The sequence below is a fragment of the Mirounga angustirostris genome, unplaced genomic scaffold, assembly GCF_029215605.1.
Source record: "Mirounga angustirostris isolate CCGP_5_RB_7025 unplaced genomic scaffold, mMirAng1.0.hap1 SCAF_9, whole genome shotgun sequence".
NCBI lineage: Eukaryota > Metazoa > Chordata > Mammalia > Carnivora > Phocidae > Mirounga > Mirounga angustirostris.
Genome location: NW_026991717.1, coordinates 4011091 through 4031334, shown reverse-complemented (window position 1 = coordinate 4031334; position 20244 = coordinate 4011091). Strand labels below are relative to the sequence as shown.

The 20244-nt window shown below is 48.8% G+C and overlaps 1 protein-coding gene across 1 annotated transcript in view; it reads right to left on the bottom strand.

Moving 5' to 3' along the window:
* The window catches only part of BNC1 (basonuclin zinc finger protein 1), a 28237-nt gene extending 19339 nt beyond the window's left edge, over positions 1-8898 (bottom strand). Inside the window, exon 1 of the mRNA XM_045901842.2 lies at positions 8773-8898. Coding sequence (XP_045757798.1) covers positions 8773-8871 — 99 coding nt within the window. The 5' untranslated portion in view covers positions 8872-8898. The remainder of the gene's footprint in view (positions 1-8772) is intronic.
* Positions 8899-20244: the final 11346 nt, after the last annotated feature.

Genomic DNA, 20244 nt, shown 5'->3' with positions numbered 1-20244 from the left:
ATTGAAATATCAGTATATGGCACTAACATTTATGGTTTCATTTAATTCCTACAGCAACTCTGGGAGTCAGGCATTATCATCCACATTCTGCAGATAAGGACAGTGAAGTTTCACACCACAAAGGAACTTCACTTATAATACATGAATACACAGTTACTGAACGTTAATGAGCCAGGCACTGTTCTAAACTCTGGGGTTAAAGTGTTGAACAAGACCAACGAGGTCCCTGCCCTCCAGGGACTTACAATCTAGAGGAAGACAGAAAATAAACAATAAACAGTACCAGTTCAGAGTAAGGTAGTGCTATGAATAAACTAAACCGAAAGCTATGCTAGCAATTTTACTGGGTGGCATGGAGGGCTAGGGGTATAAGTAAGTGCCCCTTAGATAAGGTCATTGTTGGAGACTTTTGAAGAGGCGAGAGCTGAACTGAATCCAAGGGACACCAAGGAGCCAGTGAAGAAGTGGAGAGGGAAGAAGTGTTTTAGGGCAGAGGGCATAGTCAGTGCAAAGGCTCTGAGGCACGAAGAGGCTGAGTGCTTAGGAACAGAAAAGGAGTCTGTAGATGGAGTGAGTTAGTAAGGTTAACCGTAGAAAACGTGGGTCAGAGAGGTGGGAGAGAGCACTCTGCATAGGATCTTGTGGGACAGGCCAAGGAGTCTGGATTTTGTTCTAAGTAATCTTTTTAAAAAATTAATTTGACAGAGCACGCGAGAGAGCACAAGCAGGGGGAGTGGCAGAGGGAGAAGCAGGCTCTCCACTGAGCAGGGAGCCTGATGTGGGACTCGTTCCCAGGACCCTGGGATCATGACCTGAGCTGAAGGCAGATGCTTAACCGACTGAGCCACCCAGGCGTCCCCTAAGTAATCCTTTATAAAAAAATACGAACTGAGTTTGCTCTGCCTGTGTTAAAAAGAGTCCCTCTGGATGCAGAGGTGGGGAGCCTGCGCTCCCTGCCCCTCACTGAGCATCTTCCACTGGGAGGCAGTAAAACCTACAACTGGCTTCAGCTGACTTAGGTCTTCCTTTCCATTAAGCCACAGAACCTTCAGCTCCATGCCTTGGAGCCTTTGCCTACAAAGGGCTGGGGATCTGTTTCTGCCGACCTCAGAGGCCTATTAGCCATATATATATATATATATTTTTTAAGATTTTATTTATTTGACAGAGAGAGACACAGTGAGAGAGGTTCGGAACACAAGCAAGGGGAGTGGGAGAGGGAGAAGCAGGCTTCCCGCGGAGCAGGGAGCCTGATGCGGGGCTCGATCGCAGGACCCTGGGATCATGACTTGAGCCAAAGGCAGACGCTTAACGGCTGAGCCACCCAGGCGCCCCCCTATTAGCCATATTAATGAGGATATACAGCTAAGAGCTGAAAAGAACTATCCGTACGATGGGAGTGTTGCTGGACAAGGCCCACACCAAGGTTCTTGGGTCCTCTGGGCTCTGGTGGCCTGACTCAACACAGACAGAGCTACCAAAAATACCTATTATAAAATCCTCCATAAACATTGTGACACAATGAATCACTCCTAAAAGAGGCGAGGAACCCATGAACCCTAACCTAGCACCCAGCAGCTAGCAGGGGGCCTGATACTCTGTAGGCCCTCCACTGGGACTAGCTGAGAGAAGAATGAGTGAAAGAACGAGGCAGTGGCGCTGTGCTCACTAATTATAGATGCCCACCCAACAGCCTTTCGCGGGATCTTCCTTTCTGAGTCTCTGTGGGTGGCCGGGTGACTAAGCATTGGCCAGTGGTATGCACGTGGAAGTTGCTAGGTGGAGCTTTACAGAAAGCTCCTTGTAAATGGGAGCTGACTCAGTGGAGAGACTTCTTTGCTTCTCCTCATTCTTCCTTCTTGGAACAAGAATATGATGGCTGGACTGTAGATGCCATTTTGTGACCATGAGGCAACTCTGAGGTCATGTCCTAAGGAAGGTTGCACGGAAAGGATGGTGACGGTTAGGAGCTTATACTAGCAGCAGGATGTAGTTCCTAATTTACACACCGACTGTCCTGCTGGCCATGCAGAGGGCCACATAAAAAATCATGTGGAAAGTGGCTAATGAGGAGAAATCACCGAGGCCAAGTTTAGAGTCTGTAGTCATGTCTTAAGTGTGAGATTCTAAGACTGTGCCAGACTCTCAGTGGTAAGAATCATAATTCCCTAACTTAAAATCAAAGGAGCCAATCTGCTAAATCACAAATAACTTTTTAAGTCACCAACCTTTAGCATAAAGCTGATTCAGGTTTTTCCAAGTTATATTTGTAAGTGTTGATACAGACAATCATTAATATGTTTGCGTCTTGGAAGGCTACAGTGCAGATCAAAAACTGCCAGTCAGGATTTATACTACACAACGTCTTCTAAGGACCACCCTCAGCTTGTGGGGTGAGGACCTGGTTTCTCCCAAAGTGAAATCATCACCCCATTCTCACTGTGGCTGCAGGGCTAGGCGTCGTGGTTCAGGACACTGCATCATTCAAGGGAGGGAGGTCTCTACCAAACTGCTCTTTGGGCCGCTCGGCATCTACCTCTTACACACATTTTGTAACTTCTTAGGTCTTTTGTGAGAATTGGATTTTTTTGCTCCCTGCCTCCTGTTCTCTCATTTTTCTGTGCCTTCTTTCAATTTTTAAGTTTTCCTTACATATACAAACCCACAGAAGCACAACTAGGATTCTGAAAATAGTATCCCCATTTGCCAGATGGGCAACAAGGACAACGGGGAAGAAGAGAGGAGAGAAGCCATGAGGGCCTTTCAGGGGAGGCTGCAGGTGGCCCTGGACTGAAGGCGGCCTAGAGAGAGAGACACAAGACCAGACGTTAGTCTCATGCCATCTTCCTCCATGAGAAGTTCAACAGAACGGTACCAATTTATTTAACAAATTGCTTTTGTTGTTGCTGGTGGTTTTTGTTTTTAAAGCATCTACTATGCACTGGTAATTGTAGGGAGCCTCCTGGGGATAAAAAGACGAGGATCTCTCAGCGTCTGCCCTAAGGGAGCTCATGTCTTCACCGGAGGAAGAAAGCCATACAACTCGACTGGTCAAGAATCGCAGAGCAGACAATATGGCTCGTCAAAAATTGGCGTGAGTCATTCACTATATTAGAATCTAGCAATTCAAAAGATACTAAAGACAAAAGAAAGGCTCATTGGCCGCCTTTAGGAAACCAATGAATTGTTCCCCAAACTGGTAAACAGAGGGAAAGAATCAAGTATATATCTTTTTTATACAACTGTATTTCCGGGTAACCAAACCTCTGATGAGACAGAGATTCCCTTTAGAGAAGTGTCCAGTGAATAAATGAATGAAGAATTAGAATTCCACAAGTCCTAATATAAAAGATGACGACCAGGCCATTTGCCCCTGGATGGAAAGATAGGTACTACTGTGGACGGTGTGCTCTTGTGGAAAACATTCAAATCTGAATCAGATCAAGCCCCTCGGTCAACTCCGGTGACCAGAAAACACAGGGACAGAGGAATAACCACAATGTAAACAATACCATGAGGAAGTAATCGCTAATCCAGACTGGGGAGCATCCTACAGAACAAATGGACCAGCTTTTCCCACAGAGAAACTGCGAGGAAAAAAGTCTAAACCGACACATGAAGAGAGACACTGTAGGGATCTTCTCTGGATCTTGATTTGGACCCATCAATGGTTAAATAAGGCTTGCCAGACAATCAAGGGCATTTGAACACGGACTGGGAATTTAATGACATTAAAGAGTTACGGTTAATTTTTTTTAGGCGCTCTATGAGGCCGGAGGAGGTGTGCTCTCCTCACCGTGTGCAGGAAATGCCACGGTCCTAGGCTCATCCTGTCCCCATGTGTCAAGGCCAGGAGGCCCGGCCACAGACCAGAGGTTTCTGCCCTGGGCCAGGGGAACACACCTCGAGAGGCAATGGGGTGAGATGGGTGTGGGCTGTCCAGATGGGCAGCCAGGCATCTCTCTGTTGGCTTCATGGAACCATCTGGATTCCCAACAACTAGGGGACACCCTTTACCATGAGCACAGTTGAAAAAAGGGCCCTGAGAAGCCTCCCAAACCAGGTAGGCATCATTTGCAATACAAAAACAACAGAGTCTGCTTTCTCACTGCAAGCACGGGGCTGAGAAGAGAGGCCAAGGAAGAAAGAGAGCATGGAGAAGGGTCTGGCAGAGGAGGGGCAGAGGGGAGATAGAACCCAGGGCACAGATGTTGGGCCAAGTCTACCTGTGAGTAGAAAGTATGCGGGACACCCTTGCCTTGTTCTCTTGTTGCTTAGTTCAAAGAGGATGGTGGGGGAAAATACTTGTTCTTTTGATCTCTATAAACCAAAGTATAAACTGTGCCAAAATAATTGAACAGCTGTGCCCTTTTTTCTTAAAATTATTAGTTCTGAAAACAGAAAACACAAAAACTAGAAAAACATCCAAATGTTACCTTACGAACCAAACCAAATATTTCTTCATTAAAAAAAAATAAGGCAACCTAACAATAACAAAAAACTATACGAAAATATAAATGACAATGGACACATTTTTTTCTCCCTCCTTTATAACCCAAATTTGGGAGGACCTCCGAGGCAGTCTTCAGAAACCTTTGATAACAAAAAACGGAGGGATGTTAACGGACTGTGCAGGAACTTCTGAACGCAACAGAGTCAGGGGGAATAAAAAACAAAAACCAACACACAAAAAAAGACATTTATACTTGAGGATAATTTAGGATAAGGTGGCCAGTCACACAGGCGATGCAACTTTGCGTATGGTGCCCACCACGGCAAGATAATGAAATTGTGAACATTTCTAAGGAAAATTCTGCAGATGTTTCTTTTAAGGACTTAACGAGAACTAGAGTTTAAGAACGAAGGGGGAAAAATAAATAAATAAAAGCAACCCTAGATTTTCAAAATGAAATTTTTAAAGAGAAAAGACCAGAGTTAGCGAGTTATGCCGTCCTGATCCCTGCCTTAAAATCCAGCATGCTGTATCATGAAATGTTCGAGAGGTCCATATAAAAATTTTACCTTTGTAATGAATAATGCAAGAAACAGTCAGAGGGCTACAGGACCGGGACAAGGCTTCTGGAAGCTGGTGGAGGGCTGGAAAATAATTGTGATGTTTGTTTGAGTGTGTGGAAGGATCATACAAGTAATCTGTAAGAGGAGACAGCAAATATAACCATATGCAAGAAAAAGTTAGTAGCCTGAATTAAAGTTTTCCTTCACTGAGACAACCATTCCCCTCCACGTTAGCGGAGTGAAATTATCATCCCCCCAAGGCAAACTTCTCCTATGATGGGTTAGGCTGGTTTATAGTAATGAACCCAAGCGTGGATGAGAATGGCGAGAGCCCTTTTGCCTGGCTCACCTATATGAAGTTTGAGAAGGCCCCAAATCGGACTGCGGCAAAACAGGTCTGCTCTTTGTTTTGATTCACCCTTTTTGGGATAAAATAGGCATGTGTCTATGCAGAGGGGGGCTACACCGGAAACTGAGAATTTTCAGAATTAAGAAAAAGAGCTTCAAAGAATGACAAGATTAAGAGGAAATAAGGTTTTCAGGTGGAAACCAATTTAAAAGAAAAAAAAAAAACACACACACACACACAAAACTTTCCAGATGTCTCTTCTGCACCGAACCCAGTTATCTTTTAACATCTCTCAGATAAGGCATCGAAAATAAAAGAGGTAAATAAATAAATACAATTTTAAAAATCTGCAGTAGGATATTTGGAGTAAGGTAATTAAAAAAATTTATTGGTTCTCTAAATCTTGATTTTAGATATATAAAAAAAATGGGTGGCTCAGCAATTGAAATTTCATCTTACTTGGGGTACTTCTAGTTCTTTTTAAACAGGGCTGTTTCTGACAAAAGTAACTCACTCTAAGTGACATTTGTAGAGGTGAAAATTCACCCTGGGGTAAAACATGCTCCTCCTGCAAGTAATTTACCTGTGGAACCTTCGGGGCAACTTTTTTAATGGCCACTGTCAAAATAACTTCTAAAGCCATATACAAAGACTAAAAGACACTTCTGCCCCTCACCCCGTATGCTGCGGTTTAATTTTACCGACAAACTGAACTTTTAAAATGTTTATATTTATCCCTAGACATTCATAAATGATAACAGTATGCTTAAAGGACAATTATTATTTGTTCCACGGGGAAACTTGTATGGTTTTTCTCACCCACTGGGGTGGATCTTTCTTCTTTCCAAGCTGATGGTTCTGAGATACGGAATATGGGCCTGGGATGCCGGCCTAACCATTTCAGGACAGAGATGTTAAAAATGAACGAATAAATAAAAATCACGCCCTGTGCAAACCTTATGCTTCCACGGGAATTATTTCATGTTGGTTAATATTTCTAATGTGAATTATAACTAGAGCAGACAGAGGTCTGCTCACCCCAGCGAATATCAAGGGCTATATAACCCCTCCCGGCTAACCACTTTCTGACTGAAGGAGGGATGTGTGGTTCAATCCTTACTATTCTGAATGCAATAGCATTTACAGGTACAGATGATTTTCCAAATTAAACTACGCAGATGTCTGAACATAATTACGAGTTCCCAGAGCACGAGCCGTGCCGGCGCTCGCTGGAGAGCTCACCACCCTTCCTTGGCATTGAACTGCAACACCAACACGTTCAAACCAACAGCTGAGTTGAAATCCTCATGCTTTCTTGGTGAAATTCAAGTTAGCAAACCTATCGGATGAGAAATCAAATGATGACTCACATCTCACTCTTTTAGGTCTGCCAGAAAGGATAAAGTTATTTATCAAGACTTATCATAGCAGACGTGGTGGTTATCTTTCCACACCCACTGAAAGCAAAAATCAAATCCTGGACAACTGGTCGTGTTTGCAAAGTCATGTTGTTTTACGCGCCACACGAGAAAATGCTATTCTGACTTATTAACACCGCAGATGAGGCTTTCATAATATATATCAATGGATTTGGGAAGGGACAACGGAGAAGCCAGGATATTTACCACTGAACAAAAGTTTTAACACATAAGCACGCATCTGCAAGCGACGAACAAAAGTTTTAACACATAAGCACGCATCTGCAAGCGACGAGTCTAAGAGATCGTTCGAAAAGGCTCCATGAACTCTGCAAATTAAAACGATAAACTGGGAATGAAAAGGCGCCAGAAAGAAAGGAATAAGGTGATCTGCCAAATGCTGGTTTTCAATTCACTTTCAAGCCGAAATCTTGGTCACTTTGATGGGAATATATTAAAAAAAAAAAAAAATCGCTGCTAGCTCTGCTGTGTCAGCCCAAAGCTGCAGGAACACACGTCTTCCCCTGCACACACACGCGCACACACACTCTCACACTCACTCACTGACAGGGATTCCCAGGACACCGGGCCTCTTCTAGGCCCCTTAAGTGTTAACAGCAGAGGCCTGGCTGCGACCAGGCGTCTGGCCCGATTTAAATGCCCTGTCTTCAGAGAACTGCGGTGAGCACGGCCATAAAACTAGGGGACATAACTGAACCTTAGAGTGTCTAACCGCCCCCCCCCCCGCCCCAACACACACAATTTTACTCCTACAATTACGGCTGCTCGTTGGCATTCCATTTAACTGTCAAACCACGACCGGTGGCAGCCCCACAGCCACAAGGGATGCCTTAAATGAGAAGAGCATGTTCCCACACCGCATCTGAGAAAGTTTGGCTCCGAGCTATGCACTGATTAATATCAGATCTCCTCCTTCCCTCGCCTCTCCGCGATCTTGTCACATCTGGCTGACAAATCCGTGGAGGCTGATGCAAAGCCAGGCGGCCGGCGGGGCCGGGGTTTGGCGGGGGGCGCGCGAGGGCGCAGGGGGCAGGAGGCGCCCCCATCCCACCCCCCTGGCCCCCAAGCCCCGGCCCTTGGGGCCGACCCGACGCGGCGGCCGGCGGGGCCGGGGTTTGGCGGGGGGCGCGCGAGGGCGCAGGGGGCAGGAGGCGCCCCCATCCCACCCCCCTGGCCCCCAAGCCCCGGCCCTCGGGGCCGAGCCGACGCGGCCGCCTCCCCGGCCCGAGTTCCAGCCCCGGGCGCGCAGCCCCGGGAGACCCCGCGCCCCGGGCGGCGCCGGGCACTCGCAGGCAAATGAGCACCGCGGAGGGGCCGGCCGCCGGCGGGTCCGGCTTCCACCCGCGCGCTCGGCGGCTGCAGCGCGGGCACCCGTGGGGCCGCGCCCCCTCCGCGCCCCCTCCGCGCCCCCTCCGCGCCCTCGCGTCCCGGGGGGCTCGCGGGGCGACCCGTCCGCGCCGCGCGCCGCAGCGCTTCACAAAAGATCCGGCGCGCCGGGCCCCGCATCTCTCAGACCGGGGGTTACCGCGCGCTTAGTTCCCCAGAAACAAAATCCGGGGAGGAAGACGGCCCGTTGTGAACGGCAGCCGTTCAAGCCGTGCGAACGACCTCGGACTTTCACCGGAGGCGCCGGGGCGCCGGCAGGGGTGCGGGGGAGGCGCGCTCGCCGTGGCCGCCCGAGCCCGCAGCCCCGGCGGGAGGGCGCCCCGACGCTCCCCGGGCCCCGCGCCTCGGACGCGCCCAGGCCGTACCGGGGGCGCCGGGGCCCGCCTGGCCCGCGCGCGCGCCTGCGGCTCAGGGACGTCGGGCGGCGACGGGTCCCAGCGCCCCAGGCCGCCCCGCCGCGCAGGTGGCCTCGGAGGTGGGCCGGGACGCGCCCCCGGCGGCCGAGCGAGCCCGGCCCGAGCTGCGCCCCCGCCCGGCCCCCGCCCCACCCCGCGCGCAGAGGGGGCTGAGAGCCGCGCTTACCTCGGCCATCCCGCGGCCGCTGGAGCGCCGGCACTGCCGGCGCGTGTCCCCGGCCCGGGCCGCCCCGCGTCCGCCGCGGCTCGGCCGGCGCCGCCGCATCCAAGCTCCGGCCGTCGGGGCCCGCTGCGGCCAAGTGGGCGGCTCCCCGGGCGCCCCGGCCCCCGCCCGCCCGCCGCGCACCGCGTGTGCCCGCACGCCCGCCCCCTGGCGCCCCGGGGGGTGCCCCGCCGCCCCGCCCCCGCGGGCCGCCGCGCCGCCCGGGAAGTGCCTCCCGCTCGGGCGGCCGGCGAACGCGCTAACTCGGCGCAGCTGGCGCGAGGCCGTGCCCCCGCCGGCAGCGGAGACCTCGCCGGCGGCCGGCGCGGAGGTGTCTGCGCCCGCCGGGCTTGAAGGCACTTGTCGGCGAAGACACGGACGTGTCCGTGTTTGCCTCTGCGGGGAAGGGCGAAGCGCTCTGAAGTTCCCTGGCTCGGGTCTCGGGGGATGATTCCGCCGCCCTCCCGACCCCGGGGGCGCCGCGGGGTCCCACCGCGGCCAAGGAGCCGGCGGCGCCCCCCTCGCCCCCGGGAAGTTTATTTCCAGAGGAGGTGTGGGCACGTGTCCCAGCAGGTGGAGAGAGGGGGTCCCAGGAGGCTCTAAGAACTCGGAAAGCACCCCCTTCCCTGTGTGCTGGGAGTTCCAGGCCCAGGCGAACCGCTGTCCCAGGACAAGTGACTTCGCAGAGCCTCAGTTGCTTCCGCTGTAAAATGGGATCCTATTTTTACCCCTCCTATAGGGCGCTAAGGAGAAAGGGAAGTTAAATGTCCTGGGAAAACCGAACAGGAGCTTGGCCCCCAGGAGCAGATGGGGCGGAGCCTTTGGGAGAACCGGCTTCCTGGGCCTGAGAACCCACGAGGCTTCACCCCGCCGAGGAGCTGGCAGAGATGGCCCACAGCTGCTGAGGCAGGACGCAGCTCTTCTAACGCCCCTGGGCGGGCAGACACGGAACCTGAGCAGACTCAGGCCTTCTCTCCCCTCCCTTTTCAGTTCCCTAAAAAGACTGTCTGAAGGCCGGACTGGGTGGGGGAGATGGGGCCCTATTTCCTCGTGTTGCAGTTTATTCTACCTACCTTGCTGCGGGTGTCGATCCTGGGGCAGGAGACAAAACCCGTCCTTAATCTCAGGCTCGGGGAGAAGATGTGAGTGGGAAGGAAGAAACGCATTGCAGTCAGGCAGACAGCGGCGCCTGGTTCTGGCTCTGAAAGGCGCAGAGCTCTGAGGGGAAGGGGAGGGAAAGGGGCCAACAGGGTGTACGTGCAAGAAAGTGTGGTCCGCCGGCTCCTTGGGGTCCAGAGGGCCCTGCTGCCTCTCCCAAGGCTGGACACACATTCCTGGCCTTCTGGCCACCTAAGTGTCCTGGTCTGCAGTGTGGGGCCCTTCGTTGTAGGTGTGAGGCTGCCTGTCTTACAGGTGTTGGGAGGATTCATGTTTTTGCACATGGAAACTTTATGATGAAGCTTTGCTTTGTGAATTCCAAACCTAAACTCCTCACCTTCCGTTTTTCTGTGCACTTCCCCCTCCCTTCCGGGGTTCAGCCTTGAGGCCTTTGTGCTCCTCTCTTCTCTGCCCGTTGTGACCCAAAGTATCCTTCAAGGTCTTTCTCAAATGTCACCGCCTCTCAGAAGTCTCCCCGGCCCCACCAACCCCTTGCTCCTCTCAGTGGCTTCCGTGCTCTGAGCCACTGTAGTAGACAAAGCTCAGGGTTTGGAGTTAGAATGACCCAGGTGTAGCCAGTTCCCAGCAATTGGAAACTGGCCGAGGACGTCGGCTGTCTTGGCTCACTGTCCTCGTCTACAAAAGTAGGCATGAAACTGTGTCCCTGGCCAGACTGGTGGGGCTAAGTAGGATCGTCTCTGTTCTACAAAGGCTGCTCTCTTCCCCTCCTTTCTGCTGGACATAAAGCTGGCTTTTGAATTAATTTCAGTTTGTTACAGAGGAGTTCTTGGCTGCAGTATTATTGAATGGCCATATATGCTTATTAGAAATACACCAAAATGTTTTAAGTCCCAGGCAGTGGTCCACTTTTAGTACCTTGAGTATGTCCAATAGAAGAGTGTTGGTCAGCATCTTTGTGTCAGTTGCAACTGAATAATTATATTTGCTTTAGCAAAATTTTCCACTAGCAACAAATATTAAGATGAACCTGTTTAACTCTATTCCTGGTTAAAAACACAAGGAAGATTTTGGCAATATATAATTTGAAAAACATCCAAACAGGCCGCCTCTCCCAACACACACCATCAGGATCAACAGACACATTTCTTCAAATACGACAATTTTGACCCACATCTAGGGAATCAGTAGGTCTAGATGAAAATTGCTAATTAATTTTCTGCAGGTTCATTTAGAATCCTGTATCTGATGTTACCGTGCGACTTGTGAAATCAATCCTCACATTTATTTCCAGATCTGGTGGGCTTCTCTGCCATTCCTTGGAAACACAGAAGCAGAAGCTGGGACAGAGAAACCACCCCTCCGTGTAAAAAGAATATGTCACCGGCTGGGTAAAGACTGTTCAGATCAAGCTTCTGTTCTCCTGCCGCTCAGTAGTGGGACCTGGGCATGGCTTTCACCTTCTCAAGGCCTCAGCCTCTTCATCTGGCCAACGGGGGCCTCCCCGAGTGCCCATCCTGCTCTCAAAGTCCTCGCTTGTTGCTTTCTGTGCTCCAGCTTGTCATTTTCCTTTTGTGTTCAATTCCTTGTTGTAGCCCTAAAAACAGAATGTTTCCCCGAACTTTACATTACCAGGGATTTAAAAAAAAAATCTTTATTGAAAAGAGGAAAAGCTGAGAAGACACAAAATCAGAAAAACTGTGGGAGCTGTTCTTTGGAGGCGTGAAGCAGCTCTTCTTAACTGAGAGACCAGGTTGGGTTGCTCTGTGTCTGAGTGAGGCCTTTCACGGGGTGGGTGGATGGGTGTGCCTTGACTGCCCACCCTGACATACGCTGCAAGATGCTGAGGGTCTGGGCAGGTTAAGTCGGAGGGACGCAGGGCAGATGGGGGCTGTGTGAACCGAGCGCTTGCACCTGTCTGAAGTGGGCAGTTGTTAGCCAGGAATGTGAGCTCGGTTTTGCCAGATTTCCTGAGTTTTCAAGAGAAGCTGGAAATATTCTGATATTTAGAAGTTGGCAACTAATTCAAATTTTTGATAGATATGGTGCGAGACAAACAAAATATGGTTGCAGGCTGAATCTGGCCAATGCGCTGTTCATTTGCACCTTCTGCTACGTACAGGGTCGTCTTCTTGAGGCCTGGGCTTAGTACATAGTAGGTGTGCAGTGAACTTTTGTAGAGTGTCTATTAAGTCTTGATGGCAAACGGCTCACAGCCTGCCTGAGCTTAAAACGGAATTCTCAGAAGCCACACAGAGATGAGTAACGACCTTTTTGTGTTGCATCGGAAGTCCACTAATGGGCTGGTAAGCTTTTCCAATATTTACACTTGGGGAAGACTTGTGCTAGTCATTAATAATTCTGTTAAATACAGAATAGCTTCTCCTTGGGAAGTGTGAAATTTTTCCCCAGTGGGGACAAATGAATTTCAAAAACGATTTTTTTAACAACAACAACAACAAAGGCATTTTAAATCATGGGAGCATTGTATTAAAAAGAAAAGAAACACCTTTAGCTTGGGAGGTTTGGGCAGTAGTGATGAAAGCCGTGTATTGGAGCAGAGCAGGTGGGCAGCTGCCTCCCACCTGAGCCTCCCTGTGGCTCGGGGAGGAGCCGGCCCTGGGGCTGTGGGCAGCACTGTGTGAGGGTCAAAGGGCCAGGATGGGCCGAGGCTTTGGACGTGGCAGGGTGGCCAGAGAGCTATGGCTGTGTCAGAGGCCGTCAAAGATGGCCTTGCCTGAGTCTTCCACATTCCTCCGGGGACAGTGTTGGGAAACAGCAGGAGGCAAGAGCCTCATTTGTGCCGTCACCTCCCGGCCCAGACGCCGACACCTGGTGGTGGCAGGTCTGGGCACATCTGCAGCTCAGCTCAGCATGGGAGCCTGACTAAGCAGCGTTCGGGCCAAGCTACCCCCCCCCCGCCCCCAGCCCCAGCTGCCTGCTGGGGGGCAGGCCGGCCTGCCTCAGGTCTGCTCAGGTGTGCAAGTTCTTCCCTCTGGCCCCAGGGCTGCTCCCTATTGAGAGAGAGATGAAGCCATTCCAGAGGTGGTGCAGGACTTTGGCGGCCGAGGACTGTTCCTGCTCCTTCATCTTCCACACAGCGGAAGGGGTCGAAGGGACCAAAGTGGCCTGCGCGTCCTGCTGCAATACAGAGAGGAATGCACCGTGCCTTGCACTGTGGCTTATGGTAGCCCAGCCGGCCAGATCTCCAGTGAGGAAGTGATACCTACAGTCGTCAATTCCAAGCTAAAAACAAACCCAAGCCTGATTCTACCAAGGGGCTTCCCTGAATGCCAGTGCCCGGGATGCAGTTGGGGCGCCCTCTGTAACCAGGAAAGAATACTCATTTCCCGCCTGGACAAGGTGAAAGCTCATGATGCTTCTTCCAAGTGGAAGGCTTGGGGGAAAGCATTGCAAGTTTGGCTACCGTTGTTTTGGTATGTCTGGGGTGTAGGGAGTCTGTCTTCCGTGGCCTTTCCACACTCAAGGCTGTGATCTTCCCTCTAAATAGCTCATTCTCTCCTCACCAAGGTGGTGGGAGGAAACGGTCACAGGCGGACTCCTCCCTGGACACTCTATTGACTACTCCAATTACATCTCTGAACTGAAGGGGCTCTATTTCCAATTGACTACTCCAATTACATCTCTGAACTGAAGGGGCTCTATTTCCAACTGAAGCGTAGAACAAATATTGTGGAACATCCCTGCAACTGGCACTTGGCATGTGGAGCTGATGAATTTGGGGGGAGTTTTATGAGGACAGGACAGGCGCTGCTTTGATAAGTTTTGGGAGGCTGGTGAACATGCATCAGAAGGAAAGTTTTCAGGTTCATCATACCTTGGAATGTGGCGCCTCCTGCACCTTTAATGACCCATTATCTAAACCTTTGGAGAAAATATTTGGGTTTCTGTAACAGAGAATTCCAACTTGGTTTCATGTTGCTTTTGGAAATTGGGAAGAAAGGGCTAGGGAAGATGGGCTATAGGACAGATTTTAAATCATCCTCAATTACTAACTTACATCAAACTTCAAAAACATTTCTTTGGGGTTTTCAATGTATTCTTCAGGGAAAGAGAGCTATGAAAAAACAAACAGAGTTAACCTATTTTGCTATGTTTTTGAAAAAGTAAAGCCATCTTTAAATATCTGACTTGGCAAGTTTATAGAGGAAATGGATTTCTCTTTACAGAGCTTGTATCTGATAGTGAATAAAAATCAATTAGTGATCCAGACTCTGTGTATAAAAAAGGACTGTAGCAGACATTACGCTGGGATTGCCTCCTCAAACCTCTGTTCTATTCCTCCCCTAGCAGGTAGCAGCCACATCCTCTGGGGAGGTACCCAACCTCAATCCCACAGGTGATTGGTGTAGGTAACCCGTGCGTAAACCAATCAGCACCCAGATATTTTTCTGGCCACAGAGATTGGCTCCAGAGTGGCCCAATCAGCTCAAAGCTCAGGACTTTTGTTTGGTGGTCATGAGAAGCCAAGTTGTTCTTTTCCTACAGTTGTGAAGAAAAAAGCCATGTGATCCCTATTGTTCCTGGCAGCATCCTGTGATAATAAAGGAGAATCAGAAAGGGAATGGAACTGACACATGGAGTTGAGTAGAGTTGAGAGAATTGCGGGTAAAGTCAGCTGAAGCCCTGATCAAACCATGCCTGAAGCCTTTGGCCTTTTAAATTTGTGAACAATTAAATCATTTTTATCATTTAAGCCAATGTGAGATTTTTTGTTGTTGTTGTTCATTTTGTGAGTAGAAAGGTCCTCAACTGATACAGAAACTTACATTCAGGTTTACTGGAAGATTATTTTGGGATGAAGGATAAATGAAATACTAAGTGTCCTCTGGCGTAACAGTCTTTGTTCTTTCACTTTTAGATGACACTGGTAATCAAGAGGGTCAGGAGACACTCTTCTGATACAGGCCCTCAATCCACAAACCCTGGGCCAAGTGAGGAGGTTCTTCCAATCAGAGCACGTTGATGCTGGAGTCATGATTTTCTCCTTGATCTTAAGTATTTTCCAGAAATGCACTGACTACATATTTTCATTTTTGAAGAGACTTTTCTTCCTTGGCTTTTGAGATTTTGGAGAGTAAGATCTGTTGCTTTTCACGGTAGCTAGCACAGGGTTCTTTACCAGTAGGTGCTTCATAAATATGGGCTTTCCCTATAAATGTGTAAATGAAGAGATTTAAAAACACATTCCTGACTTGTAGCTTCTTAAAAGTACTTTCTTGTAAATGGCATAATTGAGGACTTCTACAAATGTAATTGCTAACTGCACTTGGAAATCCACTTTGTCAAACTGTGGCTTCTAACACCTTGTCTTCCACACCGAATCAGCTTTGATACTGATGTTTCCCAGAGGTGTGGCTTTTAATCCTCAAATTACAACACAAGTTTCAACAGGCCGGGTTTTTTTTTTTTCCCCCCTGTCACCAGGAGTTTAGTCATTAACAAAAGGCCCCAGCACTAATAGTTTATCAAAAGGCCAGTAAGCACGGAAGAGCCGTTCCACAGGAAAGAGACCTGGTCCGCTCAGTGAAGGAACGTATTTAAGGAGCCCCCTTGTTCCACGGGACGCTCCATTCGGGCCCAGTCACTGAAGTTCAACGGCAGGCCGCGAAAAGGAGGCCAAAAGCAAGCCCTGGGCAATGATCCTCGATTTGAACAAAATCCAGTGACTTTCTTCATGCCCATTCTGGAGTTACACACCTTCCCATCATGTTCACAGCCATGGGTATTTTGCAAGAGGCTTTGTTACACACGCTTTAATAAAAGCTAGTGGTTTCCTTGGGAGTCTGAAGCAAGGTGTGTAACAGCCAGTGAGTAACCCGCAAGTAATGCCCCTGGTGACAATTTTGCTTTGTTCTGCTGCAGTGCAAGAAGCCGAGTCAGGACACGGGTCGTTCTTCATGAGTGTTGGGAAAGGAAAGTCTGCGCGTTCCAAGGGGAATGTTCTCTTTATCTGAGGTGACTGCCAAGTCTTAAACACTAAAACATGTAGGTGTACTTGAGTAAAGAGAAGGCACTGACATTTCAAAGATAACTTGGGAGGAGGAGAGAAAAAAGAGGAACTGGGGTATTTGGCAGAGATGTGAGTTTACCCCTGGAAAGGTAACGTTTTGTAGAAGCCCGGGGTCTTCAGATCCTGACGGCCGGGTCCACACACATCTTCATGCTCGTGTTTCTACAGAGCAGGCTTTCTGCTTGAACCTCTCCTCTCACTTTCTCTCTTCGGGACACCCCTAATGGATTGCAGATGTCCCATTTGGCTAGAAGCACGTTCCAGATACATCTGCCCTTCTTGCTTTTATGCAAAAAAACACCTGCAAATCTTTATCTTTGGTTAGATTTACCACACATTTGAAGCTTTGAAATTTTGGTCCAGTGGGAAAGAGGAGCATGTCGCCACCCTCCTTCTTAAGTTGGATTCCATAACGGACAATAGCCTTTGGGGAGATGTTTTCATTTTTCTTTAAGGATGATAGGAAGGCTTGAACAGCCTCAGATCTGCTTGGCTGAAGGCTAATTAATTTCTTTAATCCTACAGAGTCTGTGGAAAAAGCTATGGTGACTAATGGGTGGACAGCTCTCATGTGTGTATGTATTTCTTCCTGATTTTCTGAGTCTTAACAAAGAAGATGAGACCATGACCGCAGAAGAAGAGAGAATAATGAAATGTTGGCCAACTGGCAAGGATATGGTTACAGGACCAGCTTCCTTGGATGTGCCTGGAAAAGACATGTGATGTATTTCCAATAAGTGAGTAAATCCCTCTAGGCCTCAAGGAAGATTTTTTTTTTTTTTTTATAAAACCACTCCCTGTATTCATTCAACTTCGGGATAGTCCATCCCAGTGCCCAAGGAATGACAAATGCCATTTAAATAGTTTTGAGATAATAAAATCATGAGCTGCCTCTTGGAGGGTTGAGAAGGAAATCCACAGTGTGGTTTGGTAAGGAGGTAGGACGCGCTGGCTGGCTGAACCCTAGCGGTGTAACTTGGAGCAATACATTCAACCTTCGGGAGCCCCGGTTTTCTTACCCGTAAATTGAGGATAGGAGTCATTTGTTTATTCCACAAATAACTCTTAGTACTGAGTGCTTCTAGGTGCCAGGCACTGTTCCGGTGCCCGAGGATACAACAGACCCAGTCCCTGCCTTCACGAACAGCCCCTCAGCAGGACTGTCCCTTCCTGTCACCCCCTTCACTCATTGCTGACACTGGGGACTGGCTTACAGCTTGGCGCCCCACTGGGGCCTTCGTTAATTCCTGGATATCCATGTTCACGTGGTCTGCCCATCCCATAATCCAGCCCTACAATCCTTGGCCCTCCTTGGGCTTCACCTTCTCTTCTCTTTCTCCCATCTTCCCTCACACCTGAGTGTATTTTGAATCTAGAGAGACCTCCAGTTCCCTGGCTCTATCCTCTATCAGTTCTCTCCTGGCCTCTCTTTCTGACCAACGGACTCAGAACCCTGTTTCTATGATTCAGATAACTCTCTCCAGTAACCCACAATTCCCTGGCACCACTATCCTCCTGCAGCATCCAACAACCAAGTTCTATACCCAGATCAATACTATAATCGGCCTCCTTGGCTTCAACATGCAGACTGAGTGTTGATGGAGAAGCAAGATGGCGGTGGAGTTGGTGTTCCCACACGTCGAATCTCTACCCCAGTGCCGCATTTCCATGGACACCCCCCCCTTTTCCTCCCCTCAGCGATTTAACCAAAACACATCCCCAACCCCTTTTTAATCTCTCTTCTCCCAGCCTCAGAGGATGGTGTTCCTCTCTGTCCTCCCACCAAGCACATCCTCGGGGACCCTATTAGTAAGAATCTCTTTTGATTGTATCTTCAATGCCTCCCTTTCAATTAGCCTGGGTTCCACCTATAAACATTTTTAACTCTCTCCCATATTAAGGGAAAAAAACACCCTGATAATGGACTACTGTATCCATAGATCTCCCCTCCCCGTTCTCCCCGTGTGCACACCCTTGAGTAGTCCCCTTCCAGGTGGACTCTAGGCTTGATCATGTAGTTCGTTTTGGGTAAAAGGTCATTTAGCAGGTGTGGTGCAAGCAGAACCTTGGCAAGTGTGTGCATGCTGAGCTTACCTCTCTTGGATTATTCCCTTTGGGAGCCCGGCCACCATATCTAAGAAAGTCTATAGACTGTCCTGCTAGAGAGAATGGCCATGTGGCAGAGACCCTGGAGCGTGAGTGACCACTCTGGGAGAGAGGATCTGAGACCACTCTCTGCAGACAGAGAAGCCTAGTGTCCCCACCTTCCCAAGCAGGTGACCCACCAGCTGTATACAGCCCCGAGAGTGACCACAGGGGAGACCAGTGGAAGAGCTGCCGTATTCATTCACAGAATCCTGAGAAATAAAAAATCCTTGATTTAAGTCCTAAGTTTTAGAGCGGTTTGGTATGTAGCAGCAAATATCTGAAACAACCTTGAAAGCCAAACCCAGAACATTCCCTTGATCTCACACCGCGTCCACTTTCTCTTGTTGCCCCAGCTTTTCAAACTCGTCTGCACTTCCCATCTCGATCCTTGATTTCTAATCTAGCAGGCCTTCCTCAGTTGCTCGCACTCTCCCCCGTACTGGTCTCTGTGGACCACCGTCTCCCTGCTTGCCATGGCCTCCTGTACTCCTGGTTTTGTTTGTTCCTCTCACTATTATTCCATGTCCTTCATGGGCTCCTCTTCCTCCACCTGCCCTTTTCATGTTTCTCAAGTTCTGTCCACAGCCACCTGCTTTGCTTATGCTTCATGCTCTGCCACTTTTGGTTTAGACCCGATGAAATCAACGTGAGAAACGGGAGGCAAAGACCATCGAGGTGCATAGATTGTTCTAAGAATGCCTGTCCCCCATGCCTGGGATAGCCTCACGCACTGAGGTAGAGCATCACTCCCCGCACCTCCCTTTTGGCTAATTTCTACTCTTCCTTGAGACTTAGCTCAAGCACACTGTCCTCTGGGGAAATCTTTACCGGGAGCCCCCTGTTTAACCTTTCCTTGCTGGGCTAGATGTCCCCACTCCACGCTACACTCTGAGAATGATTTCATTTGCATGTAACACATTTTAATTATTGTTGTTGTTGTTGTTTTTAATGTGTCTCCTCTCCATGAGACCATGAGCTCCTGGATGGCAAGGACCGTATCTTACTGACATAGGATTTCCCAGGGTTTAGCATGGTGTCGGAGTACCCCCTGTGCCCAGCAATAGGTACCCAATAAATGATGTAGGACTGTATAGTCCACGTCCCATGGCATTCCATCCATTTTAGGTTTTGTATTTATATAAAGGAAATTGGCTTGTAGTAGGTGTATGTGAAGTCAGGGAAGTCTGGACTCCTTAGACATGTTTATTTTGTACAATCAGCTGGTAGCTGCCCATTTTCCCCAGTGCGATGGAAGAGTTTTTCTAACATGGAAATGATCTGCTTCTGTAAGATTTGACAGCATCTACCTTTCTACTCACTTCTTCCTGATACCTGGCGACAGGGGTAGAAGTTTTGTTTTTACAACTGTTTTTTCTTTTTTTTTAAAAAAGATTTTATTTGTTTATTTGACACAGAGAGAGTGAGAGAGAGAGAGAGCATAAGCAGGGGGAGTGGCAGGCAGGCAGAGGGAGAGGCAGGCTCTGTGCTGAGCGAGGAGCCCGATGCGGGACTCGATCCCAGGACCCCGGGATCATGACCTGAGCCGAAGGCAGACGCTTAACGACTGAGCCACCCATGCGCCCACAACTGTTTTTTCAACTCGTTTTCTTCTTTCTGAGTTTCCTGCTTCTTCTACTTCAATTATTTATTTACTTCTAGGGAGCAATGTCCACCTAATTGCTATTTTAAAATCCCATACATAGTTTGTACATAGTTATGTACAATCACATAATAACTTTAAAATACATCGTCGCTCTCCTTATGTCAATTGTCTCAATTCTGGTTGTGTTTCCTTTTTGTCCTCTTAAGGGATTGGCCACTATCTTGTCCATGTTAATTGTTTCTTCAGAGTCAGCTTCTTTCATCTTTATTATTTCCTTCCTCTTATTTTCCTTAGGAGTTCTTTTTCATTCTATTTCTAGCAGCTTACATTGAATGCTAAATTCTTTCAAAAAATAATTTCATTCTGTTAGTTCAACGCTGGTATATCATTAGTCACATTTCCTGTGTCTTCTTGTGTAATATTTCCATAACCTTTTTTTCTAAACCCTCTCTTCTTATGTTATTTTCCTGTGAGCCAGATATTACATAAGGCTTTCCAGTTGATTGATGGCTTTTTTTTTTTTTTTGTCTTTAGC